Raw genomic sequence first — 27,880 nt, 5'->3', positions numbered from 1 at the left:
CGGGGACGACACAGCGCCCTAGCGCCGGTAGACCGAACCGCGCCGCCGGCAGACGGGGGGACACACAGCCGCACGGCCCCAGCCCCAGCTCCAGCTCCGGGACGCGGCCTCAGCAACGGGGACACCGGGACACGGCCTCAGTAACGGGACACGGGGGCCAGGACGCCAGCCTCATCTGGAGACGGGGACACCGGGATACGGCACCAGCAGCAGCCGCCAACTACAACATCATAGCAACGGCGCCCAAAGATGTCCTACTACAGCGTGAGGTAGGGAGAGGGCGGCCGAGGGGGCAACTGTGCGGCGAGAGCGGGGCTACTTGCTGGGCAATGGGCTGACTCTCCCAATATATCACTATCTGTGGGGTCCGGCTCCCTTGGGCTAATAATATAATATCACCGAGTATTTTACTATCTTAGTTCTTGGTTTCTTAGTCCTCCAAAATATTCCAACTGCAATTAAAACTGGAGGCGGACTATAATGCGCACAATGCTCATGGCTCATCATGAAAGGTCTCAACTCCTTAAGAAATGTTTGCAAATAAGAAATGTTTGCATTTCTTCACCGGAGAGGAAAACAAATTGGTATTCTATGAAGTGGTGCGCTTATTTTGGCTGAAAATCTCTTCTATTTTTCGATGTACAAGCGTTATTTACTGCGATTGGTTTCTGTCTATCTTTTTTGTTTTCCAAATCATAGCCTCAGTAGAAACCGCGTTGCTATTTAGTGCCATATTGTTCTGCTCGGTGTGAGAGAGAATTTGCTAATGGATTTGTAATCTACCTTTACAAAAGCTTCTACTGTACCATTGAAACACTTTGTACATTTGTTTTGTGTTTAGGTAGCTGAGCAAGGGGGGTATAATAAATTATGGTCTTGTGGTTCAGCTGCCATTCATGGCAGGGTTAATGCGAATGTGAGCTTTATTGATTTAAGATCTGGTCTCTCAAATGATAGAGATAAAGAAATGAGTCACATTTTATGTAGTAGAGGGGCTGGAGGTACATAGCAGGTCAGTCAGCATCTGTAGAGGGAAATGGACAGTTGCCGTATTGGGTTGAGAACCATCATCCAGCTGCTCTCCTTTATTTAACTGCAGGCTAGATGAAGGGTCTTGTCCAAATACTTTGCCTGTCCATTTCCTTCCATAGTTGCTGCCTGACCCTCTGAGTTTTTCCAGATCTATTTGATTTTGCCACAGATTCCAACATCTGTAGTCTTTTGTGCCACCTTCGTATTGTTTAAAGACAAAATAGCTGCAGAAATCTAGATACATTGCTTTGAGATTTCTCAGTGTGGTTTTTTTTTAATGGTTTTCGCCCGTCAGTTTTTAAAATAAAAAGCCATGGTTGATTTTTTAAAATTATACAGATGCTTGTTAAAGGACAATGATACCACCTCTTAGATAATATTTCTGCTTTGCCATTTGTTTATTGCAAAACAGTGTTGAAGAGCATTTAAACTTTGTACATATGCTTTTAGTAATACCACATTATTGTGACGTCATAACCTGGATTATACAATATACTGTGCATCATTAAAAATCAATTTCTATATATAGCGTCAGAATTACGACCGATGTCACAATATTCACAAAGCTCTGATGCCTGTTGAATCATAAAGCATCTTTTAGTATCAATACAAGCACAGGGGAATTAATTCTTTATTTCACTTGGCCTATAGATAAAATGTCTTAATTTTACCATTCTAATCTTGCTTTCTCGTCCTTCCATAAACCTGCCCTTCTCCCTCTCTCTCTCTCTCTCTGTCTCTTAATTGCCTCCAATCTGAATTCAGTCCTACAGTCGTAACCTATGGCACATCCCTAATTACTTCAGCCTAAACTCTGAAATCTTCTTCCTATCAATCCTTATTTAAGACGTTCTTCAAATTAGTCTGCCCTAATATCTCCATGTGCGCTTTGGCGTCGTTGTTTATAAATGGTCTTCTGAGGTGTGTGAGAGTCATCTGTTTTGTTTAAGGTGTTATGATCAGTTATTATATTGTCGTGCATTCATCTATTTTACAATTTTGGTGCCCGTTTTGTGAACCATCAGATAAGCATGCTAGTTGTGGATTTCATTCTGTATGCCCCATGTTTAGTTACTCAACCAGTAACCATGAGGCATGGATTTGTAATCCAGCAACATATGACTTCTATGTAGGAAATAACTGCAGATGCTGGTTTAAATTCAAAGGTGGACACAAAATGCCTGAGTAACTCAGCGGGACAGGCAGCATCTCTGGAGAGAAGGAATGGGTGACGTTTCGGGTCGAGACCCTTCTTCCTGACCTTTTGGGTCGAGACCCTTCTTATGAAATTTAATAAATAATTTGTGTTCAATTGTTAATGATGAGTAATGGTGGCAGTGAAGTTATTGGATTTTGTGTAAACCTGTCTGGTTAACAAATGGAGCCGCATAAGTCCGAAGAAAGGTCCTGACCAACATTGTCTAACCATTCCACTTGAACCGCTGAGTTACTCCAGCGCATTGTGTTTTGCTGTTTGGTTCACAACTGTTTCCTAACTAACGTTCTGTACAGTTGCAACACGGCATCCCATTTCTTGTTCTCAATGCCTTGCCCTATGAAGGCAAGCTTATCAAACACCCTTTTCACTACCCTGTCCATCTTGCCACCACTGTACTGTGAACCACCACCCCATTTGGAAAAAATGTGACAGATAGATCAGCTCAAAACTGTTAAAGTGGCAGAAGGTAGTAATCCCGTGAAAAATAGAACAGAATAAAAGCCTGCAGTAATGGTAGTGGACAACATATCAACAGAAGGGAGTAGGAAATGTCAAGAATATTCCATCCTCAACAGCGTAACCTAGCTGTCAGGCATCTTTCTTTACTATTCGGATGCAAAATGATGGAGTAACTCAGTGGGTCAGACAACATCTTTGGAGAAAATGGATAGGTAACATTTGTGGTTGGGACCCTTCAGACGCAAAAAATATCACCTGCCTGTTCTCCAGAGATGCAGCCTGACCTGCTGAGTTACTCCAGCACTTTGTGTCCTTTTGTGTATTTTTCTTACAAGCACCTGCAGTTCCTTGTTTGAGATGAGATAGATATGACATTTATTGTCACTATACATGTACAGTGAAACTGAAAGCTGCTCGTACTCAGTGCATACATACAATTTAGCACAAAAAACAAGAAACAGAAAAACAAAACAGAAGGGAGATGGGGGGGGGGGGGGGATAGGTGCACAAATTCTGTGGCGCAAAATACATATATACATAAATACAGATGGAAGTCCGTGTTGGGCGGTGTAGTCACATGTGTGGATTTGAATTTATGGTAGATATAATTTCGGGAACCCTATTCTGAGTCTGTTTGTCCTGGATTTGATGCACCTATAGCGCCTTCCAGAGGGCAGCAGGTCGAACAGTCCAAACGCAGGATGGGAGCTGTCTTTGGTGATCTTCTTTGCCCTGCTAAGGCAGCGGGAGGTGAGATGTCCATCAGGGAGGGGAGAGGGCCAATGATCCTCTGCGCTGTCCTGGTTACCCTCTGAAGCCTCTCCCTGTCTGTGGTGCAGCTGCCATCCATGCTGTAATGTGTATGTCAGCAGGCTCTCGATGGACGAGCGGTAGAAGTCAGCAGCAGGTTAGAGTCCAGGTTGTGCTTCCTGAGGACCCTCAGGAAGTGCAGCCGCTGCTGAGCCTTTGATGACCGCTGTCGTGTTGTCCGTCCAGGAGATGTCAGCCGCGATATTAAGGTGTTGACCCTCTCCACACACCGTTTGTGTAGGGGGACTAAGTCGGTGCTGTGCCTCCTGAAGTCGACCTCCTGGTGTTCAGAGCCAGATTGTTTTCCCCAGGTTGTCAACTTCAGGACTTCCTCTGTAGGCTTCGTCTCCCTTTGAAATAAGTCCGACCACAGTAGTGTCGTCAGCAAATTTGACGATGCGGTTGTTGTTGTGGGCCGGACTACAGTCGTAGGTGTAGAGACAGTATAAGAGGGGGCTTAGCACACAGCCCTGTGGGGAACCGGTACTCAACCTGCGAGTGGAGGAGAGGTGGGGGCCAAGTCTCACAGTCTGGGGCCGGTTTGTGAGGAAATCCTTAATCCAGGCACATGTGACAGTGGGGAGGCCGAGAGTGACCAGTTTACCAATTTACTTGTTTACAATTTACTTGTAAATAGTTTCTTTATTTACTATTATCTATTTTAATAACATTAAGTTAAATTCCTCACCTTTATTAGTCAATTCCCCCCCACCCACCCCATTGTATTATGTTTTTATTTATGTTATTTTTGATTTCTGCAAAAATATTAGTTTCATGTTTTAATCATTTCCTTATTGGGATGAATCTTGCCCGGGTGATATCGATGGTTCCGACCTGAACTGCTGTTTTTCAGACATCAAATCTGGTCAACCTACGATCTTGGTGTATGCATTAAGTGGTGCCACATTTGTGCCTGTTGCCTGAAATCCCACTACATAGACCAGTCTTGCCCCTCTGGTCATATAGCAGGCCAGGGCCCGAGTGGAATTGGGAAAACCCCCATTGATTTCAATGGCATTCCAAGGCTGCAGATGAGGAAGCAAAGGGAAAGTAAACACATGCTTAGAATAATTTTGGTTTAATTTTGTTAACTCTTTTTGTGTTTTTAGTTAACCATGTTGTAATTCCTATTTTAAATTACCTCATTTATCGTGGTTTCTGAATTATTCTGAATGTTGAAACGCTCCCAGAAGCAAAGCTCCACCCCTTCCAGCTTTTCCTCTGGCAGAGTGGACAGGACATTCCAGAGACGGGGAGGCTGCTGCCTGAGGCCTCGGCTCTGCCTGAATTAAGTGTGCAGGGGCTAGTGAGATTGGCCCTCCACAGCTGGGCCGGCAGCTAGGTCACACATGGTCCAGCCCAGTCTCTTCCTCCCACGCATTCATGCATTTATGAATCTGCCTCTTGCCGGAGTGTGTTTATGGAAATCTTTAGAAAATAATCTTTCTAAGCTATTCTTCACTATGTCAGTTTAGCTTCATGATATTCCTCATTACTGAAATCTGAGCTGTGGTTCCTCAAATTCTTGAACACTGCTTTCTTGCCAGCAGAAATGCCAGCTCATATACTCCGCTGCCTCTCAGATTCTCCACTAGACACTGACAGGACTTGTTTGGTTCCATTAAACAAAAGGTATATAGATTTTGGGGACTGTGAATGCATGCAACCGATCTTAGCTGTTTTTCAAGTGCAAAACAAATTGTTGAATGAAATGCACTAGTTGACTGTAGCTGGTGAAGTTATATCCAATGTAATACTTATTTACCTTCCTCTATTCCACATGGGTCACTATTCCTGGCTTGGAGGGTGTTTTGCTCTGTCTCTTTCTGCCTCTTCCCCATCGTCAACTTCCCCTCCACTTTTCAACTCCATTTTGGCTGAGAGGCTATTAGGATGAGAATGGTTTGGATTGCTTCACCCCTTCAGAAATCTGCCTTGTGGAAAACCTTACATTCTGTTATTCTGTTGTATAAAAAGTGATATGTCAATCCTTTTGAGTTATCAAATTGATAACCAAACGGGTACTGTTGGAAATATATTGCACATTGATTAAGTGAACAGCATAAATTAATAATTGCGGTGTGGACAAGGTGAATAGTCTTTTTCCCAGGGTAAAACTACAAGGCATAGGTTTTTGGTAGACATAAGTGCTGGAGAAACTCAGCGGATCAATGGAGCAAAGGAAATAGGCAACGTTGCCTGTTTCCTTCACTCCATGGATGCTGCTGCACCCGCTGAGTTTCTCCAGCACTTTTGTCTACCTTCGATTTTCCAGCATCTGCAGTTCCTTCTTAAACACAAGGCATAGGTTTAATTGATGGCAAGGCTTCACACAGAGGGTGGTGGATATGTGGAATGAGCTGCCAGGGGAAGAGGTTGAGCTGGGCACAATTATGACATTTAAAAGACTATTGGCCAGGCACAGGCAAGTGGGAGAAGCAGGTTCATGGATCTTTGACTTTCTCTTCCTGAAGTCAAGAATCAGCTCCTTTATCTTTCTAATGTAAGAGCAAGATTGTTGTTTCAGATGTCATTTAATCCGTTTATCAATCTCCCTCCTGTGCTCTGACTTATTTGTCCAAAAACTGTGGAATCGTTGGTGAATTTAAGGGTGGACTGAAGAACCTGTTTCCTTGCTTTCTGGCTCTATGACTCAATATTTCTGTTAGAAATGTCATTGCATCAGTAATTAATTCTGTTTTTTTTCCCCCAGTGTCTTTGAAGATGAAAATATTAACCTCAGACAGCAGAAGTTGGAGAAACAGGTATAATATTGTTGAAGACGAAATTAAAATTTGCAACCTGATTTATCATCTGTTCAATCAATACTGACAGATTTGTCCACTTTTCACGGCCATTTATTGCTGTAGCTGTTTAATGAAAAGGCTTTCGGTTCCTATTAATTGACCATGCGCAACTGTACAATTTGTTTTTATTGTTTATGCGTTTAAGATTATGTTATCAGGTAAAAATTGAAAGAACGCAGATGTAGTTTAAAAATAAAGGTGAATAAATTATACCAAATATGAGTAAAACAAAAAAAATATTGAGACTAAGTGAGAAGCAAGAAGTGACTCTTGTTTCAGGCTACCACAGTCTTTGTGTTTAATGAACTCGGTGTAGTTCGGTAGTCAATTCTAGTTCCTGACACAGTGTTTTGATACATCAGCTTTTTGAACAGGCATGGTGTTGAAGAGGAAAGAGCACCTGTAATTATTTTCTCAACTTATCACATTTGCTCCTGTTGATGCTCTGGCTGAGCAAATGGATGGAAGCAATGTAAATAACTTGGTTATTTGCTGCATTAACTCACTGAGTAATCCTGAACATCTTGACTTGTCCTAGTAACAAAGATATGGTTCATTGTTTAAGTTGTTGTCACAACTGCGTACAGTTATTTCAAGGGAAAGAACAAATAGGCTAATTTGTTATCCAACAAAGATCTTTAAAAGTATTAAAAGTTCACACGGATGGATTTGAGAGATTTCTTGATCATGCTCCTAGGTAGAGTGGATGTGGACAGGATATTTACAGTAATGGGAGAGTCTAGGATCAGAGGGTGCAGCCTCAGAATAAAAGGACGTATTTTGAATGGGGATGAGGAGGAATTTCTCTAGCCAGAAAGAGTAAATATGTAGAATTCGTTGCCGCAGATGGTGGTAGAGGTCGAGTCATCAGGTATTTTTAAAGCAGAGATGAATAGGTTCTTGATTAGTATGGGTATCAAAGGTTATGGGGAGAAAGCAGAAGAATGAGATTGAGAGGGAAAATAGATCAGCCATGGTTGATTAGTGGAGCAGACTCGGTGGACTGAATGGCCTAATTCATCTCCTATGTCTTATCATCTTATGGATATGGATACAAATGCCGCATAACTCTAAAGTAGTTATGAAGAAATCAAGTGGGGAATTCAGTAGAAGTGGGAGGGTGGAGCACATTACCTGGGTTACTGAGGCAAATGATGATAGATGTATTTAAGCAAAGACTGATGAGGATGGTTGGGAATAAGTTCGAGTGAAGAATAGATATAATACACTTCTTGGAAGGGGTGGTCTGCTTTTTGCAACTTTGGGGGGATAATTCCATGTAAGATTAATGTAATTCTTCAAAGACAGAAACATAGAAAATAGGTGCAGGAGGAGGCCATTCGGCTCTTCGGGCCATTGTGATCATGGCTGATTGTCCCCAATCAATAACGCGTGCCTGCCTTCTCCCCATATCCCTTGATTCCACTAGCCCCTAGAGCTCTATCTAACTCTCTCTTAAATCCATCCAGTGACTTGGCCTCCACTGCCCTATTTGGTAGGGAATTCCACAAATTCACAACTCTCTGGGTGAAAACGTTTTTTCTCACCTCAGTCTTAAATGGCTTCCCCTTTATTCTAAGACTGTGGCCCCTGGTTCTGGACTCGCCCAAAGCCGATTGTCTCTTAAGTTGTAATCAAGTTTCTGTTTGTGAGAATGTTATTAATGTTAGTTCTTGAACTTCTCTTTCTCAAGTCAAGTCAAGTGAGTTTATTGTCATGTGTCCCTATATAGGACAATGAAATTCTTGCTTTGCTTAAGCACGCAGAAAATAGTAGGCATTTACTACAAAACAGATAAATGTGTCCATATACCATGATATAAATATATACACACATGATAGATAAACTGGTAAAGTGCAAATAACAGAAAGTGGTTATTAATAATCAGAGCTTTGTCCGAGCCAGGTTTAATAGCCTGATGGCTATGGGGAAGTAGCTATTCCTGAACCTGGAATAGTTCTTATACTTAGTAAACACATTTCTAAACTGATCCATTTCTTTTCCTTCTCTCTAGCGTGCATTGCTGGAACAAAAGCAGAGGAAGAAACGCCAGGACCTTCTCATGGTTCAGCCCAACCATGAAGCCAAGCCACGGAGGTTGAAGCCAAAGCGTTGTGAGGAGCAATCCCAATTAGTAGAGTCCCTGAACAACATCACCACCCACAGGATACTAGATGGTTGGTAATGTATACTTCACATAATCACCTTCTTAAAGATCACGTACTCCATCGTGGCATGGATAAGAAGCTGTTTGTGCTGTGTAACATAATATTATCCAATTTATAATAACATCATTAAAACGATGAAAAACTAATGCTTTTGAACTTGAAAGAGTTCATGTGTAAGGCAAGTGTGTATGTTCACCGTTGCTGGGCAAATGGATGTTATCTCACTTTCTCATCCACTCCCCACACACTAGGAACAACTCACAGAGGGCCAATTAACCTATAAACCCGCATGTCTTTGGGATGTGGGAGGAAACGGGGCACCCGGAGGAAACCCCACGCAGCCACAGGGAGAAAATGCAAACTCTACACAGACGACACCTGAGGTCAGAATCAAACCCGATCTCTAGCACCATGAGGTAGCAGCTCCACCCGCTGCGCCACCGTGCCACATTAGTTATTTGAGGGTCGATGTGGCACACAAGATTTTCTACACTTGTTATTGGAAAGTTTCAAAATCATAAGTGTACTCAAAGGCAAAAGTAGACACATACTGCATATTGAATATTGCTTGTATTTGTAACCACAAAATGAATAGCATCCCATTTATTAGGGTAGATCTCCCACTTGGTCACGTTGGTGATTGTTATTTATCCCAGTGTGGATTAGAGTGCAGCCTCTACTAGGAGTCCAGCTTTCTGTGTGGATGCTCTGACCGTGCCTCGCCAGCTGTGAATCTGGCGTATTAATTGAATATTTCTTAATATCCTTGACATTTGTTCGTCTGATTCCTCTTTTGTGCCTGGCTGGATAATCATAATGAGATGAAGGTTTTGTTGACTTACCTGTTTCTCATTAACACAATTCCCCATATTTCAGGCCTCAAGTGCTTTGTGTTAGCATTCACCAATTGTTTACCTTCTCCAGATGGTGTCGTGTTTAAATGGTGTTTAGTAAAAGACACCAAGTAACTCAGCGGTCAGGCAGCATCTGTGGAGAACATTGTTGGGTGATGTTCTGGGTCGGGGCCCTTCTTCAGATTGATTGTTTGGGGGGGAGGGAAGGAAACTACCCAATACTTATTCTATGGAGTTATTTTGCTCAAACGTGTTAAATGCTATAGACTAATACTGGAATGGAGTGTGCCATTTTTTTTAGCTTAGAGAGGTTTGCTGTGGATAATCCATAATGTTTCAACCAGTTTAAGGTGGCATTAAGTTGGATTATTATCGTACCTACCAATATAAACTGTTTTGTGTGCAATTTGGTTAAACCATACTATATAGCAGTACAAGTCAAGTTTATTCGTCACATACACATACGAGATGTGTAGTGAAATGAAAAGTGGCAATGCTCGCGAATTGTGTAAAAACAAAAACAAACTCCAAACAGAATGGAACAGATTCACATATTACATATTTGTGGGAGGGAAGAAAAAGGAAAAAATAGCAATTTTAAAAAGACACCACACAACAGTAAAATAGTACAGTAAAGTTAGTCCCTGGAGAGATAGGTGTTTACAGTCCTAATGGCCTCTGGGAAGAAACTCCTTCTCATCCTCTCCATTCTCACAGCATGGCAACGGAGGCGTTTGCCTGACCGTAGCAGCTGGAACAGTCCGTTGATGGGGTGGAAGGGGTCTCCCATGATTTTGTTGGCTCTGGAGTTGCACCTTCTGATGTATAGTTCCTGCAGAGGGGTGAGTGTAGTTCCCATCGGCCGAACGCACTACTCATCATGCTATACATCAGTATAACAGATAAAAAGTGAAAGGAAATTAGGTTGCAGAATATAGTGTTACCGCTATAGAGAAAGTGCAGGGAACAAAAAGTGCAAGGGCTGCAAAATATGAGATTGGGAATATGTCCATAGCTTATGGCAGGTCCGTTGAACAGCAGGGAAGAAAGAAGCTGTTCTTGAATCTGCTAGTGCATACTTTCAAGCTTCTGCCTGACAAGAGAGGGGAAAAGAGAGAGAGTGCTCGGGGTGTGAATGGTCCTTAATTATGCTGGCTACTTTCCCAGGAAGCGAGGATGACATTCACAGGGCCAGACAGGTTTGCACGATGGACTGGGCTACGTCCACATCTACCTGTGATTTCTTGAGCAAGCTGTGATGCATCCCAGTAGGATGCTGTCTGTTGACGGCGCACATGGAGCCAGGTGCACAAAACTTGGTGTTCCCTGTTAATGTTCAAGTTAGAAGTGAAAGACAGTACTTAAGCAATTTTGTTTTCACCAGTGTGAAAAATATACATCTTCTAGATGCGCTGGGACGCATCCTCAGTGATGTGAACTGGGGTCATCGGGTGTTTCGGGTCTCACAACATCAGACTCCCTCGCCCAGACGACCCAGCCCCCGATCAGGCCCCGACTTGCTTCCCAGCAGCAAGCACCCACGGATCAGCCATCTTAATAACTACTCTGCAGGGGTTGGGAGATTCTAGTGTGTGGAGGGACTGGGCTCCGTGGGGTGAGTCCTGGCCGAAATAATATAACGAATGGAATAATGTGCATCGTTTTTCCATGGCTTGTGGATGAATTTGTCCATGTATATGTTGGCATGACTAATATAAATTAGTCACGGTGGCACAGATGTAGAGTTGCTGCCTCACAGCGCCAGAGGCCTGGGTTCAATCCTGACTACAGGTGCTGTATGTACGGAGTTTGTACGTTCTCCACGTGTCCTCCGTGGATTTTCTCCAAGATCTTTGCTTTCTTCCCACACTCCCAAGACGTACAGGTTTGTAGGTTCATTGGCTTTGGTATATTTATAAATTGTCCCTAGTGTGTGTAGGATAGCGTTAGTGTGCGGGGATCGCTGGACGGGTGGGCTGAAGGGCTTGTTTCCGTGCTGTATCTCTAAACTAAACTAAATTAGTATTAGAAAGTAAGGAAAACAAATTTTTTTGCAGGTGCTCTCAAATTTTTTTTGCTTTTATTTAAATTAGCGGAAGGAGATAGAAAGAAACCCGACGTGGGACTTCCTCTTGAAAAATCCTTACGGCCAGACAGAAGGAAAAATGTGCGAGGAGGTAACAAATTGGACAGAGATATCGAAAGGGACAAAGGCGAACCAGGTTAGCTTCAAAACCCTGAAAGCTGCTACTTTTTGATTGCCATAAAAGTTGAATTGTTTATATCTGGATCGTTCAGTGTTGTGTGTCTCTCCTCGGAATACGAGATGTCTCTGTAATCTCTCAAGACGCTAGAGTACGTTATTGCCATATGTCTCGAAATGGAACAATGAAATTCATACCTGATATGTAAACATTGTACTCGGTAGACATCTACTGTTTGAAAGAAAAAATGAAACAGACATTTGAGAAACTGGAATGCAGACTGCCTGAGCAGAAAACAAGATCTACAAATGGTGGTAGTATGGGGGCTGTAGGAGATTAATGAGAAGAGACATTAATGAAATGAGTTGTACACAAGACATGGTATGCATGCAGGGCTGAAGATAGTATCAGGTGAGTGAAATTTAAATAGAATGGCATGAAACTGGCAAAAATAAATCGGGATAGACAATATATGCAGGAGGAGGCCATTCGGCCCCTCGAGCCAGCACCGCCATTCAATGTGATCATGGCTGATCATCCACAATCAGTACCCCGTTCCTGCCTTCTTCCCATATCCCCTGACTCCGCTATCTTTAAGAGCCCTATCTAGCTCTCTCTTGAAAGTATCCAAAGAACCGGTCTCCACTGCCCTCTGAGGCAGAGAATTCCACAGACTCACAACTCTGTGTGTGGAAAAAGTGTTTCCTTGTCTCTGTTCTAAATGGCTTGCCCGTTATTCTCAAACTGTGGCCCCTGGTTCTGGGAAGGAAAAAGCCAAGGAGACACAAAGAGCCACAGATTTTGGAATCAAGTGCTGGAGAAACTCGTCAGGTCAGGCAGCATCTCTAGAGGTGAATGGACAGGCACAACTTCACTCACCTGGTGCCATCTACAGCTGTTCAAGGAATGACACAAAATGCTGGAGTAACTCAGTGGGTCAGGCAGCAACCCTGGAGAACATGAATAGGTGATGTTTTGGGTCGGGACACTTCCTGTCAACCTGAAACATCATCTATCCATGTTCTCCAGGTTATGCTGCATGACCCGCAGAGTTACTCCCGCATTTTTTGTCTTTCCTTGGTAAACCAGCATCTGCAGTTCCTTGTTTCTACAGCTATTCAGTTGTATCACTTCTGGCATATGTTACTTGAAGGTAGACAAAAATGCTGGAGAAACTCAGCGGGTGCGGTAGCATCTATGGAGCGAAGGAGTAGGTGACGTTTCAGGTCGAGATCTTTCTTCAGACTGATGGGGGGGGGGGGTGTGTGACAGGAAAAAGAAAGGAAAAGGTGGAGACAGTAGGCTGTGGGAGAGCTGGGAAAGGGAGGGGAAGGAGGGAGAAAGCAAGGACTACCTGAAATTGGAGAAGTCACTGTTCATACTGCTGGGGTGTAACTGAGTTACTTGATCACTTTTCTAACAAGCAAGTCGCAGGAACTTTATGTTCATTGATTTTGGAGTGCACTTGTAAGTAAGCTGGATGGTTTTTAATGGCGTATCATGCAAAAAGCCTCAATAAGCACTGTGGAGGTGTCGAATTATTATAGAACAAGTGTTAAACATTATTACGTCACACTAACATAAGATTGCTTCCACCCCTGCAGATATTGATGGGCCAGGATTCTTAATGAACAATGATGTGCACGATGTTGGCAACAGACTCCAAACCCTTTCTGTTGGTGATTCAATGTCAGCAAGTCATGATGTTGAAGCACTTTTGGAACCTACAACAAAAACAGAAATCCAAGAAATAATGGAACAAAGAGGTAGGGAAGAAGATTCCTTGCTGCTACATCGAACAGTTCAGTTCCGGATCAGGTTCTGATTAAATGCATCTGATTTTTGCATTTTATTCCCTTAATAATAAATGATAATCACTGGTGCAGCTGGCAGAGCTGTTGCCCTCAGTGCCAGAGAACCAGGTTTGATCCTGACCCAGGGTACTGTCTATGTGGAGTTTGCACGTACTCCCTATGACCATGTGGGTTTCCACCGGGTGCTCCGGTTTCCTCCCAATTCCCTAAGATGTGCAGGTTTGTAGGTTAATTGGCCTCTGCAAATTGTCCTATAGTGTGTCGGGAGTGGATGAGAAAGTGGGATAACGTAGAACTAGTGTGCACGGGTGAGAATGGACACAATGGGCTGAAGGGCCTGTTTCCATGCTGTATCTTTCCCTCAATCTTCTGACAACTTTCCCCATTGCTTGTTGTAACTGCATGTCAAACCACATCCCTCTGCAACATACAGCTCTGTAATGTCTTACCTTTCAGGACGAGAATTTCCCAGTTTCTTACATTATGGTCCATTTAACACATTCCTGCCCCACCTATCCACATCCCTCATGCAGGCCAAACTCTGTGGATCAGTTTACTGAAGCGATTGGCTGCAGTCACAGAAAGAATGGTTTGTGTTGGAATATGCATTATTGAAGAAAAGAAAATAATGCCTAGTTATGCTCTTGGATCTAAAGTATGAAATTACGGAGTGGTTTAAGGAAGCAAATCTGAAAAAGCAAAGGAGGAATAATGTGCTAAAATAAATTGTTATTTTTAATGTAAACATGTAAATGGATACCACTTGAGAAGGCATTTTAGCTCACGAAGCCTGTGCCGTTATGATGCCAATTTTAACTGCCAACTACCTGCATGTGGTGTATCGCCCTCCGTTCCTGGCGTGTGTTTGTCAATACATCAAACAAGTGTCAGAACATTTCCTTATCTCTATATCTCCCTCTCTCCTGATGCAGTCTAAAGAAGGGTCTCGACCTGAAACGTCACCCATTCTTTCTATCCAGAGACGCTGCCTGTCCTGCTGAGTTACTCTAGCATTTTGTATCTAACTTGGACAAGCCTCAAGCAATTTAGTGTCTCTTGAACAAAAGCATTGCAGGGTCATGATGATCTATATCATATGTATTTTATTTTGCGCAGCAGGCCTTTATTTAACACAATTAAATATTTAACTGTTGATTTGTGTTTTGTTTCCCATTTAGGAATCTCTGGAAGCATGAACTTCGAAGAAGACGATGAAGGGGAGAATGATAATACTTCGGGCTCTCAGAGTTATGAAAACGTCAGGCCCTCGTCTGCCAGCAGTAAACAGTCCATCAAGGTGAGAGATGAATTCCACTTTAGATGGAGGTTTTGTTGATTCAATTACTTTTAGGAAGGAGACGAGGAGAAATGTATTTAGTCAGAGGGTGGCGAATCTGTGGAATTCTTTGCCACGGACGGCTGTGGAGGCCAAGAGCATATATTATTAAGGCAGAGATTGATAAATTCTTGATTAGTACGGGTATCAGAGGTTATGGGGAGAAGGCAGGAGAATGGGGTTAGGAGGGAGAGATAGATCAGCCATGATTGAATAGCAGAGTAGACTGGATGGGTCAACTTGCCTAATTCTACTCCTCTCACATGTCCTTTTGACTTTTAGACAACGAACTAGGCATTTCCCTGGCTGTTGCAATGGCAACAGAGTCAGGGGATATGGGGAGAAGGCAGGAACGGATTACTGATTGGGGATATTCAGCTATGATCACATTGAATGGCGGTGCTGGCTCGAAGGGCCAAATGGCCTACTCCTGCACCTATTGTCTATTGGCTCTTATATTGGCATACAATTCCAGGCAGACATGGGTGAGTTAATGTATACAACATTGAGGTCTTCCCTCATGGTTTGCAGGAACCAACTGCTGCCACTCTCCCTTCTCCTGGATCTGGCTTAAACTTGGATGTGGACAACTTGGAGGAATTTGCACTAAGACCTGCCCCCCGGGGAATAACGATCCAGTGCAGGATCACCCGGGACAAGAAGGGAGTGGACCGTGGTCTGTACCCAACCTACTTCATGCACCTCGAGCGGGACGATGGCAAGAAGGTGAGGCCACCCTGGAAGCAAAACACACAGTGATTATCCAGCAGCTCCAACAGTCTTCACAGCATCTTTCAATCAGTTCCACTAGTCCCGCTGTGACTGGCTGGTTCCCTTTCTACATAGAGAGAAGTTAACACTGTAATCTGTCCACACATTATCTACAAACATGGCATCTTGGTGCAAGGTTCAATTGTGTTGCCAATAGAACTAAGTTTAAGGTGCAAGTTAAAAGGGATAAGCCTTGAATAAAACACTCTTGACTCTTGGATGCAGAGTCTGCATCCAAGTCAAGAATGTTTTATTGTCATATGTCCTAGATGGAACAATCAAATTCATTATGAATTGGACTTTACATGGCAGGCATATTGCTTTGCATGTGTTTGGGAAGGTAGCAATTAGGATAAATCAAATACAAAATGGGTATAAGGAACGTGCTGCCAGAGGAGGTAGTTGAGGCAGTTATGTAACATATAAAAGACACTTGTATAGGTATACATGGATAAACAGGTTTAGAGGGATATGGGCCAAACGCAGGCAGGTGGGACTCGTGTAGATGAAACATTTTGTTCGGCACGGGCAGAGGGGCCTGTTTCTGTGCTGCAATATGCTGTTGTAGATGAGTATGTTTTCAGCCCAGTATTTGCGCGCTGTCACAGATGCTTAATGCTGTCATCTGGCAGTGTATAGAGAGAGAGAAAGCTTCATTCTGCATCTGACAGACTTGTGAACTCTCCCAGCTACCCAGGATGTGAAGGGATGTGACTGTGTTGGAAACATCTGAGACTCTATGCCATTAGTATGTAAGGCTGCATCTTGCAGCACTGAGTCACCATTTGATCAAATAACCCAATCCTCTTGAAAGAGGAAAATGATTATTTTGCTGGAAACTGAAGCCAGTTAAAGTGAGGAGATTGACTATGATAAGCACACAGTTCTAAATATGCTTTTTTTTTCACAGGTGTTTTTATTAGCTGGAAGAAAAAGAAAAAAAAGCAAAACGTCCAATTATTTAATATCGGTTGATGCAACCGACTTATCGCGGGAAGCTGAGAGCTACATAGGGAAATTAAGGTAGGTGCATTTGGATGAGTTGGTGGTATGTACTATATATTTATATAGTTCAGTACATATGATATTGAGCTAAAGCCAAAGTGCAAGAAGGGCCATGCACCTTCTGTGGAGGGAATGGATAGGTGACGTTTCAGGTTTAGACTAGGCGCTGGCCAGCTTAGTTGGGGCATCTTGGTTGGCATGGACAATTTGGGCCGAAGGGTCTGTTTCCATGCTGAGTGACCAGATATTTAGAGCCACTACTTTCACTCCCCTCACTGCAAATGAGAATTCCACAGACCACCAACTTTTTGCCAAAATAAATTATTTCATCTCTGTCTTAAATAAGCAAATGCTTATTTTCAAACAGTGACCCCAAGATTTAGATTCTTCCACAAGAATAAATGTCCTTGCTACATCCACCTTGTTAAAATCACTCAGGATCTTGGATCTTTCAGTTAAGTCCCTCTATTTAATTTGCTAATTGCCTAACTGGTCTTTCTTCATTAGACATCCCATGTGTTACAAATATCAGTGTAGTACATATACACCCAAACAGGTCTAGGGTGCCGTAACCTTGGAGTGTCCACAGAAAGATGTACTGCAATTGTTCTAGGGATAAGAGGCGTTGGCTAAATGGATGGACTGCAAAGGCTTGAACAGTTTCCTCAGAATAGAAACATTTACAATGTGAGTTGCAAGAAGCGTTCAAAATTCAGACAAAGTGAAACTGTTTTCATTGATATAAGGATTGATAATCTGAGGACTGGGCTTAAAGGTGAATGGCAAATGAACTAAAGGTGACAAAAAAAAAATCCCGTTGCCAGAGTTTATGATCTGGAATTCGTTGCCTAAAAGGGTGGTTGAAACTGTTTCAATGGTGACATGCTAAAAGGAATTGGAATCAAAAATAAATTATTCCTGTGGGAAACATGCCGAGAAATGGATTATTCTTGCAAACAATTAGAATGGTCCCGTGCTGTAATGTTCTCATTCTCCTGGACTCGATCTAGAAGTGGTTCTCTTCCTGAACCTCAAAGGTTTCAAAGGTCTTTTATTGTCACGTGTGCCAATTAAGGTACAGTGACATGCAAACTAACATACAGCCATACTAAAGAAAAAGCAACAAGACACAACTACATAAAAGTTAACATAAACATCCACCACAGCGGATTCCCCACATTCCTCACTGTGATGGAAGGCAATAAAGTCCAATCTTTTTCCTCTTTATTCTCCCACGGTTGCGGGGTAGTTGAACCATCTGCATTTGGGGCGATGGAAGCCCCCGCGTCGTGGCGATCGAAGCTCTTGCGGCTTGGAACTCCCGAAGTCGGTCTCTGACCAGAGACCACGAGCTCCACGATGTTAAAGCCCGCCGGCCCCCGTGGTTGGAGCACAGAGGTCGTTCACTGGTAAAGGGATGGCGAGCTCTGCGATGTTCAGTCCCGCAGGTTTCCCGCGGTTGGTGCTCCCAAATCCATCCATTTATGGAGCAAAGACCCCCAACTCCTTGATGTTAGGCTGCAGTGTGGACGGAGATACGATATGGAAAAAAGGCACATCTCCGTCGAGGTAAGAGATTAAAAAGGTTTCCCTCAACCCCCACCCCCACTCCATCACACCCCCCACATAAAACAAGCTAAAGAACACTAAAAGCATACATTTAACACATACTATTAAAACAACAATGAAGGAAGGGACAGACAGACTATTGGCGAGGCAGCCATTGCTGGTGCCACCCGGTGGTGGAACCTTGACTATTATCTGTGTTTGCTATTAGTAGATGCAGTAGGTAAAACTAAACATTATTGCCTGAAGAAGGGTCTCGACCCGAAATGTCACCCATTCCTCTCCAGAGATGCTGCCTGCCCAGCTGAGTTACTCCAGCATTTTGTGTACCATTATTGCCTGAGGATGAGAGTCTGCACTACAGACTGTAATGACAACAGGACAACGCACTGTTTATCAAAAATGAATCGCACTCTTAAAATCAAATGTGTCTTTGAGGTTCTGCTGAGTAAGTGGGAGTGTACTGAAGAGTCATTTGGGATTCAGAGAATACGTGTTGCGATTGATGCTAATTAGTGTGTGGTTTTCTTTACAATTAGGTCAAATTTAATGGGAACCAAGTTTACAATCTATGATAATGGCGTCAATCCAGCTAAGGCAGTTGGATTACTTGACGAAGCCAATACCAGGCAAGAATTAGCTGCGATTTGTTATGTGAGTACACGGTATTTTACCAGTATACAATATGGCAAGATTACTTTGGCTGGCCTTCTAGATACTCAGTCCGCCTGTTACAACTGACCTATGTAATGATAAATGTATTTAAGAATCCTGTAGATCTTGTACAGCTTGGACGAGCAATTCCTTAGAATTTGTTTTGGTAAATATGAACTGCACTTTAAATGATCCCTGCCACGCCACGATACGCCATGCCACGCCACGCCATGGATCTCTGGAACTCTCTGCCACAGAGGGTAGTTGAGGCCACAGTTCATTGGCTATATTTAGGACGGAGTTAGATGTGGCCCTTGTGGCTAAGGGGATCGGGGGGTATGGAGAGAAGGCAGGTACGGGATGCTGAGTTGGATGATCAGCCATGATCATATTGAATGGCGGTGCAGGCTCGAAGGGCTGAATGGCCTACTCCTGCACCTAATTTCTATGTTTCTATGTTTCTATGATACACATGCCAGACATGCTAGCTTTTGGCTCTTTTTTTTAAAAGTTTTGTTTTAAATGAATAGAATTATTTTTGTGCAAGATTTTAAATACTCAGATGCTTGGAGTTTGCAAGAGCCATTGCAATGGGGGCAAGTAGTAGCAAAAAATTCCCATTCTACCCCAGTGTGGACACTGGCCAACTCATTAACTAACCAAAGGTGCACAAAAATGCTGGAGAAACTCAGCCGGTGCAGCAGCATCTATGGAGCGAAGGAAATAGGCAACGTTTCGGGCCGAAAACCCTGAAGGAAATAGGCAACGTTTCGGGCCGAAACCCTGAAGGAAATAGGCAACGTTTCGGGCCGAAACCCGGAAGGGTTTCGTCCCGAAACGTTGCCTATTTCCTTCGCTTCATAGATGCTGCTGCACCCGCTGAGTTTCTCCAGCTTTTTTGTATACCTTCAATTTTCCAGCATCTGCAGTTCCTTCTTAAACACATTAACTAACCAATCTGGGAATGAAGGTACCAAGTTTGCTGACCTTGTATTTGACAGGTGCTGTGTCCGTGATGTGAACTTGGTATTTATGTGCAATAATATTGTTATAATTTATGACTGTGCCAACTGGTATTTATGTCTCTCCAGGAGACCAATGTCCTTGGGTTTAAAGGCCCACGGAAAATGACGGTTGTCATTCCAGGGATGAGCATGAATCATGAGCGAGTCCCGATCAAACCTCGTAATGTAAGTCAGTAGGAAATGAGAGAGGTCTTCAAAATTAATAGGTCTTTAAATTTAGCAGGGTGCATGTGTTCGTAATATGTGGCTTTTGCGAGTTGTGGGCGCATGGGCTATCAGCGATGCTGGATGGAAAAATAAACCTGTTCAAATGTTTTTTTAAATGTTTTTTTAAATGAGCTCTGTGCGGTACGGTGGCGCAGCGGTAGAGTCGCTGCCTTACAGCGCCAGAGACCCGGTTACAATCCTGACTGTATGGAGTTTGTACCTTCTCCCCATGACCTGCGTCGGTTTTCTTTGGTTTTCTCTCTCTCTCTCTCTCTCTCTCACTCCAAAGGCAAACAGGTTTGTAAACTAATTGGCTTCTGTAAATTGTCCCGATTGTGTGTAGGATAGTGTAAGTGTGCGGGGATCGCTGGTCGGCACGGACTCGGTGGGCCAAAGGGCTGTTTCCGCCCTGTATCTCGAAACTAAACAATAGTTCTAAATAGTTCTGACGGCCGCATTTAAAACAAAATATCAATCAAATAGCATGTCCAATAGAGATGGAATAACAACATATTTTAACGTTCAACTTGGTTCCCATTAAATTTGACCTAATTGTAAGGAAAACCAACACAATAATAAGTTTAAAAATACTCTTCACGTTTTGCTTTGTCTTTTCTAAATTCAAGAGAGGCTGTAAGTGTTACATCTGCTTTCATGACCCCCCCCAGGAACATGAAAGTTTACTGTTAATGTGGCAGAACAGGAATATGGAAAACCTAATCGAGCTGCATAACAAGGTGCCGGTTTGGAACGATGATACTCAGTCCTACGTGCTGAATTTCCACGGGAGAGTCACGCAGGCATCTGTCAAGAACTTTCAGATTGTTCACGACAATGATCGTAAGTACCAAGGCTCAAACTCCCATCCAACGATTGCAAGTGACGAGAGAGAGTTTACGTTAATGATCTGAATGTGGAATATCCCTTCATAGACTGGCCTTACGCCCCACCTCGTCCGTAGAGACCAGCGTGCCTATGTAGGAGAATCTTTTAAAAGATTACAAAAGTTGTTTTAAAAAAATGATTGGTAAAGATAACTAACGTCAGAAGAAGTAATGTTGAAGAAGGAACTTCAGATGCTGGAAAAATCGAAAGTAGACAAAAAATGCTGGAGAAACTCAGTGGGTGAGGCAGCATCAATGGAGAGAAGGAGTAGGTGACGGATGTCCTTCATGAGTTTCTCCAACATTTTTTGTCTACTTTCAGAAGAAATGTAATGTTTCTGGAGAGTGAAAGTGCAAGTCAAGTCAACGTAATTTGTCACATACACATACCAGATGTGCAGTGAAATGAAAATGGCAATGCCTGTGGATTGTGCAAAAACAACAGAAATGAATAGAACAGAATCAGTATCTACATATTAGAATTAAAAAAAAAAAGACACAACACAACAGTAGATTAGTCCCTGGTGATAAAAGAGTTCACAGTCCTGATTGCCTGTGGGAAGAAACTCCGTGTCATCCTCTCTGTTTTCACAGCGTGACAGCGGAGGCTCTTGCCTGACCGTAGCAGCTGGAACAGTCCGTTGCAAGGTCTCAGATAAGCTAGTGGTACATGTATTGAACAGAAAAGCCCATTAAACCAGGCTGGGAAAACCTGCAGGTGCAATTAATCATATGGTACTGCAGTGCTCTGGCAATAACAATGACCTCAATTCAAGGGAGTACAAGAGAAAGGGAGGGGGAAGGGGGCTGTTACTTAAAATTGGAGAATTCAACAGTCATACCGTTGAGTTGTAAGCTATGTCCCCTCCCCTCCAACACTATCCTGCCCCTCTTCCCCACCCCCTTCCATCTACATTCCTCCATCTAGCTTTACATTTCTCTCTTCTCCTTCTATCTGATGCCCTTTTGTCTCCTTTTCATCTCCAGCCTTGTCCACCCATCTACCAATCCAAGCCCTCCTCGCCTAGAACCCTCCTCTGAAGAAGGGTTTCGGTCCGAAACGTTGCCTATTTCCTTTGCTCCATAGATGCTGCTGCACCCGCTGAGTTTCTCCAGCACTTTTGTCTACCCTCCTCACCTATATTCACCTATCCAAGCTATGCCCCCCCTATCCCTTTTCCAGCTTTCTTCCTTCCCCGTGCTACAATCAGTCTTAAAATACTCCCGACCCGAAACATGTCCTCCACAGATGCTGCCTGACCCGCTGAGTTCCTCCATCACTCTGTGAAACATCACCGATCTATGTTCTGCACAGATGCTGCCTGATCCCGCTGAGTTACTCCAGCACTCTGTGAAAGGTCACCTATCCATGTTCTCCACAGATGCTGCCTGACCCACTGAGTTACTCCAGCACTCTGTGAAAGGTCACCTATCCATGTTCTCCACAGATGCTGCCTGACCCGCAGAGTTTCTCCAGCTCTCTGTGAAACGTCACCTATCCATGTTCTCCACAGATGCTGCCTGACCCGCTGAGTTATTCCAGCACTCTGTGAAACTGAGTTATTCACTGTGATCTATGTCCTCCAAAGATGCTGCCTGACCCGCAGAGTTACTCCAGCACCTTGTGATTTGCTCACAATTTCCTTGTCTCCAAGCACAGAATGTATTTGTTTCGGAGTAAGAAACTAAAGAGGAACAAATACACTATTGGTTGTTCTATACCCTGCCAACTAGTGGGAAAGATGTTGAGGGGTAAACTTGCTGGGGGAGGATTTCAGAGGCAAAGGCCATGGAGTAGTAAGAATGGGGAAGCTCCAATTATTCAGATGTAGATGTGGCTAACAATTCCACAGATAGACACAAAAGGCTGGAGTAACTCAGCGGGACAGGCAGCATCTCTCGAGAGAAGGAATGGGTGACCTTTCGGGATGAGAGCCTTCTCCAAAGAATTCCACAGATCCCACAAAGCATATGTGGAGTCTGTCACTGACAGATGTGTTTCTGGCCCGACAAGGAAGATGGCACCAAAATGGAAATGTTGTAACCATTCAGCAGCCTGGGGAGCGTGGAGAGAAGATGAACAGAGGCCTGGAATGTTAACTGCTTGGCATCACTTCCTTGCTGACTGTTTCCAGCACTTGTTTTTCAGATTTAAAACATCAGTTGTTTTTTTCTTTTACTTTTCATTTACTGAGGAGAGGCGGCAGTGCTGGACCTGGCTCGGGGGAAATGAGCCAGAGTCAAGGAGGGGACGCATGCAGAGGTCATAACAACACAAGATTTAGCACAGCTATACAAAAGACATGTAATCCACTTTATCATGTGTTTCTGTTACATAGTAAACAGGCGTGGTGTGCAATGAGCTGTCAGGGTGGGGAGTTGCAGTAGATTCAATTGTAACATTTGAATGTGAAATAGAAGGATTTTCAGAGCGGTGGTGAGAGAGGAGAATGGGACTAGTTGGATGGCTCTTCCGGAGAGCCAGTAAGGATTGAATAACCGCCTTCATTCCTGTAACCATTCTGTGACGGTGATGTTAACATAAGATGCCAACATAACATCCACTGGCAACTTAAACGAGGTGACCATTTCGCTGAATACTCGCGCTGGGTCCGCCAAGGTCTGCTGGTTCTCCCCGTTGCTCACCATTTTAACTCGCCCTTCCCATTGCCACACTGGCCTTTCTGTCCTGGGCCTCATCCATTGCCAGAGTGAAGCCACATGCAAACTGGAGGAACAGCACCGCATATAGCAACGGTATGAGGGTTGAATCTTCCAATTTTAGATAACGAACCTACAAACACAACCCCCCTATCCTCCCTCTCACCCCCCACCTCTCTTCCCTGTGCCCCACCTGGATGTGCACCCATTTCACCCATATTCCACCTTCACATTCCACATCTCCTCATCTCCCGACCTCGCATCTATTGCCATTCCATCTGTGGCCTTTGTCCAACCATCCGCCAATCAGCCCCGTCACCTGTATCCACCCATCACTCACCGGGCTTTGTCCCACCCTAATGGGGTTGTCCCACTGTACGAGCTACTTCAAGAGTTCTCCCGAGTTTCTCCTGATTCGAACTCTGAGAATTACGGTAATAGCCGCTCGTAGGTACTCGGGGCTCTCGTGGACATTTTTCAACATGTTGAAAAATCTTCACGAGTCTTCCCGAGCTTACCGCGTTTCCCAGGTAGCTGCCGTTAGCGTTACGAGCCGCTAAGAGTCGTCCCAAGCTCCGACGTACCCGCTACGTACATTCTAGGTGCTTACCATGAGTTTGATTTTGTTTTAAACTAGGGAGAGCTCTTGAATTAGCTCGTACATTGGGACAGGCCCCAGTGCTCTCTTCCAGCTTTCTCCCTTCACCTACTCCAGTCAATCTGAAGAAGGGTCCCGACCTGAAAGGTCACCCTCCTAACCAGAGATGCTGTCTGTCCCGCTGGGTTCCTCCAGCATTTTGTCCCAACCTGAAATTTCACCTATGTTGCCTGTCCCAGCACTTTATGTGCATTGTTGCTTGAGTTTGTTGTTTAAAATTAACCTGCTGGTGCTTGCAAAATTGTAATTTGAATTTGGGTGAAGACCTTCCAATGACTAATAATGTTTCCCACCCCACAGCTGATTACATTGTGATGCAGTTTGGACGCGTGGCAGAAGATGTCTTTACACTGGACTACAATTATCCCATGTGTGCACTGCAGGCCTTTGCAATCGGCTTGTCCAGTTTTGACAGTAAATTAGCGTGCGAATGACAACATCAGTGGATTACAGAAGGACACAAAGGGACATATCTCTGAAGCAGCCTCACAAAGGACTATGGATTTGTTGCAATCATGCAAGTAGATTTACTATGGACTTGGTTTAAATCAAAAATAGATTAAAAAAAACAATAAAAAATCTCCGAATATCAGAAATATATTCCCAAGTGGCCTAGCAATCATGGCAGTTTGATTATGCTATTAATGCACTGTATTTTACATTGCTGTACTTGAATAAGATATTTTGCCAAATTGTCATGTGGATCAAAATATCACTGTTCATGTTTGCCCACAGAAACAAAATGGGAGCTATCTTAAAAAGTAGGATCCAATTTGGCATTAGGTGAAACAGGCAGCACTCCTTTAAATTATGTCACAAACAAATGGCCGGAATGACGATGCTTGAAGATCCTATTTTGATCCACAGAGCCTTATTTACCCTAGTTTCATCAAAGGCAGTATTACATTGCCGGATCTCCGTTCCAAAGACATCAGTGCTTCCCAATACCTCGTTCAATTAGTCGTTCCTCAGGTTGCCCAGAGCTGGTAAATTGAGCCGCCTTTTCATTCGGCACCCACAGGAAAACACTACTGGCGAAGAGGTGGATGTTAATTAACAGGATGAAGAGTCCTGGCGTAACATAACAGGGATATCCCGCCCGATAGCTGAGCATGTCAAGGTTCTTTCCGTTCCGACACCTTGAGAATTTGTTTTTCCACATCACATGTTCCATATAACTGCAAGTTGGTGTGGCACAGTATGTGGCTACGTTTCCACATTGAGGCACAATACTTGCTGCACAGCTTTCCAAGAGAGGCATCTGATTATCAGTTCTGCTCCCCATGTTGTAGCCGGAATGGTACCCAGTTAAACACTCAGACGCAGAAAATGAGGCTGGTTTTGATTAAATTAATCTGTACGTGTTAGGGCTTGTGCCTTGCTCTCTGTCTAGTTATCTACCATCAGCGTCGAAAATAATAGAAACTGACAATAATATTTGGTGTGTTTCGACAGCAGAACACCCAGAATCATGTGCTGTTACTTAACTGCCTCTGTGCTCGTGCTATATAGAGTTACTCGACGTATTGCTGCCTCGAAACACATTCCTGCCAGTGGCCTTTTGTGTTGAACACGATGTGTTGCCCTCCAAATGTGTGCATTATCTTGTGTGGTCTTCAATGTTGTCCGCATGGTCTGCAGATCTTTTCCCTCTCCCCATTACCACCAGCTCAAATATAGTGTGTGATTATATCCTTACTCTAATCTCACCGCCACACAGCCCACCCTTCGATGTCACATTTGTTTGATGTGCTGCTGCCTCTTGTGTTTCTCCTCTCCATGCTTCTGTTTGTACATTGTCCCCATATGACACTAATAAGTATATTCTTTATTTATATAACTTAGGATTTTGTGGCAAAGAGAATGCACTTCACGACATCTTAAAATGCAGGGTTTTTATTTTAAATCCTGATCATTTTTATAAACATTTCAGCATTGTTTTTTTAGCCAAATCTTAGCTGCAGTAAAATGCCTATATTTAACCCATGACAATGGTGGATACCTTTTATTGCCTGTGTTATGTCTGCCCTCCATCCATACTTGCACACCTCAATATGCCATTGTGATTTATACTTTGTCTGGTTTGTATTCATTAGTATCTATTATGAAGCCATTGTGTGATTTATTCCAATGCAAATTGACTGTGGAAAGTGTATTTTATAAATTAAGCAAATGTAAACGAGAAGGTATGTGTTTTTATTATGGATTTGAAAAAACCCCAAAACATTTGCCCTCTGTTCAAACCGATGACATTTTTAATCGACAGACCCACAAAATTGCAGATGCTGGAATTATGAGCAAAAACCAAAGTGTTGGAGGAACTCAGTGGGTCAGGCAGCGTCTGTGGGAGGTGACATTTCTGGTTAGGACTTACTGAATGACAGCTTCAGCGATGTGCTGTTGCTAATTGATAATAACCAACAAACATCTTCCTTTAGGTTTAGAGATACAGCACGGAAACAGGCCCTGCAGCCCAGGGGGTCTGCATCCACCAGTGATCCCTGCACATTAACACTATCCTACACACACGCACACACAAAGGACATTTTACACATACACCAAGCCAATTAACCTACAAACCTGCACGTCTTTGGAGTGTGGGAGGAAACCGAAGATCTCGGAGAAAACGCACGCAGGTCACGGGGAGAACGTACAAACTCCGTACAGACAGCGCCCGTAATCGGGATGGAACCCGGGTCTCATGCGCTGAATTCGCTGTAAGGCAGCAACTCTACTGCTGCGCCACAATGTCCCGTTTAAATGAGATAAGACTCCAACCATTGAAGCATTTTCCTCTTGATGCCCATTGACTTGAGTTATACCCTGGGACCTTGATTCCACATTCATTCAGCTGCACCTGCCTCACTTAAGATTTCAATGAGGAGGAGAAGAAAGAATGGAGCTTGGCAGAACCTGTCCACTCCAACTCAACCACATGTCAATGAATCTCCTCTCACCCCAGCGCTCCTGAATCTCAGGAACCCTAAATATTAATATCTTTATTTCTACAAAAAGTTATAGAAAGCAAAGGCAAATAATCAGTGGGAAGTGATCAGAGACTTAGAAGCAATGAGCTTCCAGGTGGCTTGAGTTTAGTCCCACACAGTGGCACAGCAGTAGAGTTGCTGCCTTGCAGTGCCAGAGACCCGGGTTCGATCCTGACCTAAATACTAGATATTTGATTCCCAAAATGGTGCAAAAAAAATCACCCATGACCAACTACGGCTTTTTCGCCTAGTGGTCCATCTTGCTCCTCCAGTATCTTTGATCCTGACTACTGGTGCTGTCTGTGCGGAGTTTGTACGTTCTCCCCGTGACCATGTGGTGTTTCTCTGGTTTCTTCCGACATTCCAAAGACGTGCGGGTTTGTAGGTTAATTGTATTCTGTAAATTGTCCGTGGTGTGTAGGTTAGAACTTGTGTGCGGGTGATCGCTGGTCGGCATGGGCTCGGTGGGTCGAAGGGCCTGTTTCCATGCTGTATAACTAAACCTAAAAATGGATTTTAATATATATCAGTGATCCGGATTTAAATGCAGGGGGCATGATGAGGTAGGAAATCGTAGGAACAGGAAGATATTAAAGAATTGATCAGGTTCTTGAAAAAATCGAAAAAATATGTTTTTTGATGGGCAGGCAAGGCAAAGAAATCACATTACATTAGGCTTATGTACTGAGTGAGGTACAGTGAAAAGCTTTGATTTTCAGGTTATCTGAACAGATTAAATACTATTATACATAAATATGA

The 27,880-nt window shown here is 43.5% G+C and overlaps 1 protein-coding gene across 1 annotated transcript; it reads left to right on the top strand.

The window, feature by feature from the left end:
* Positions 1-32: 32 nt before the first annotated feature.
* LOC129706103 (tubby-related protein 3-like) lies at positions 33-26,313 on the top strand. The gene is made up of 12 exons (XM_055650088.1): positions 33-269; positions 6,234-6,285; positions 8,342-8,504; positions 11,443-11,571; positions 13,158-13,319; positions 14,546-14,664; positions 15,235-15,429; positions 16,385-16,497; positions 18,585-18,699; positions 19,791-19,889; positions 20,600-20,771; positions 24,435-26,313. Exons 1-12 carry the CDS (start codon positions 250-252, stop codon positions 24,566-24,568), a joined length of 1,473 nt encoding a protein of 490 aa, XP_055506063.1. The 5' UTR covers positions 33-249; the 3' UTR covers positions 24,569-26,313.
* The last annotated feature ends 1,567 nt before the right edge of the window (positions 26,314-27,880 follow it).

The sequence above is a fragment of the Leucoraja erinacea genome, chromosome 19 (genome assembly GCF_028641065.1).
Source record: "Leucoraja erinacea ecotype New England chromosome 19, Leri_hhj_1, whole genome shotgun sequence".
Classification (NCBI taxonomy): domain Eukaryota; kingdom Metazoa; phylum Chordata; class Chondrichthyes; order Rajiformes; family Rajidae; genus Leucoraja; species Leucoraja erinaceus.
Note: the sequence above shows the minus strand (reverse complement) of the source record. Positions and strands in the feature narration are given on the sequence as shown.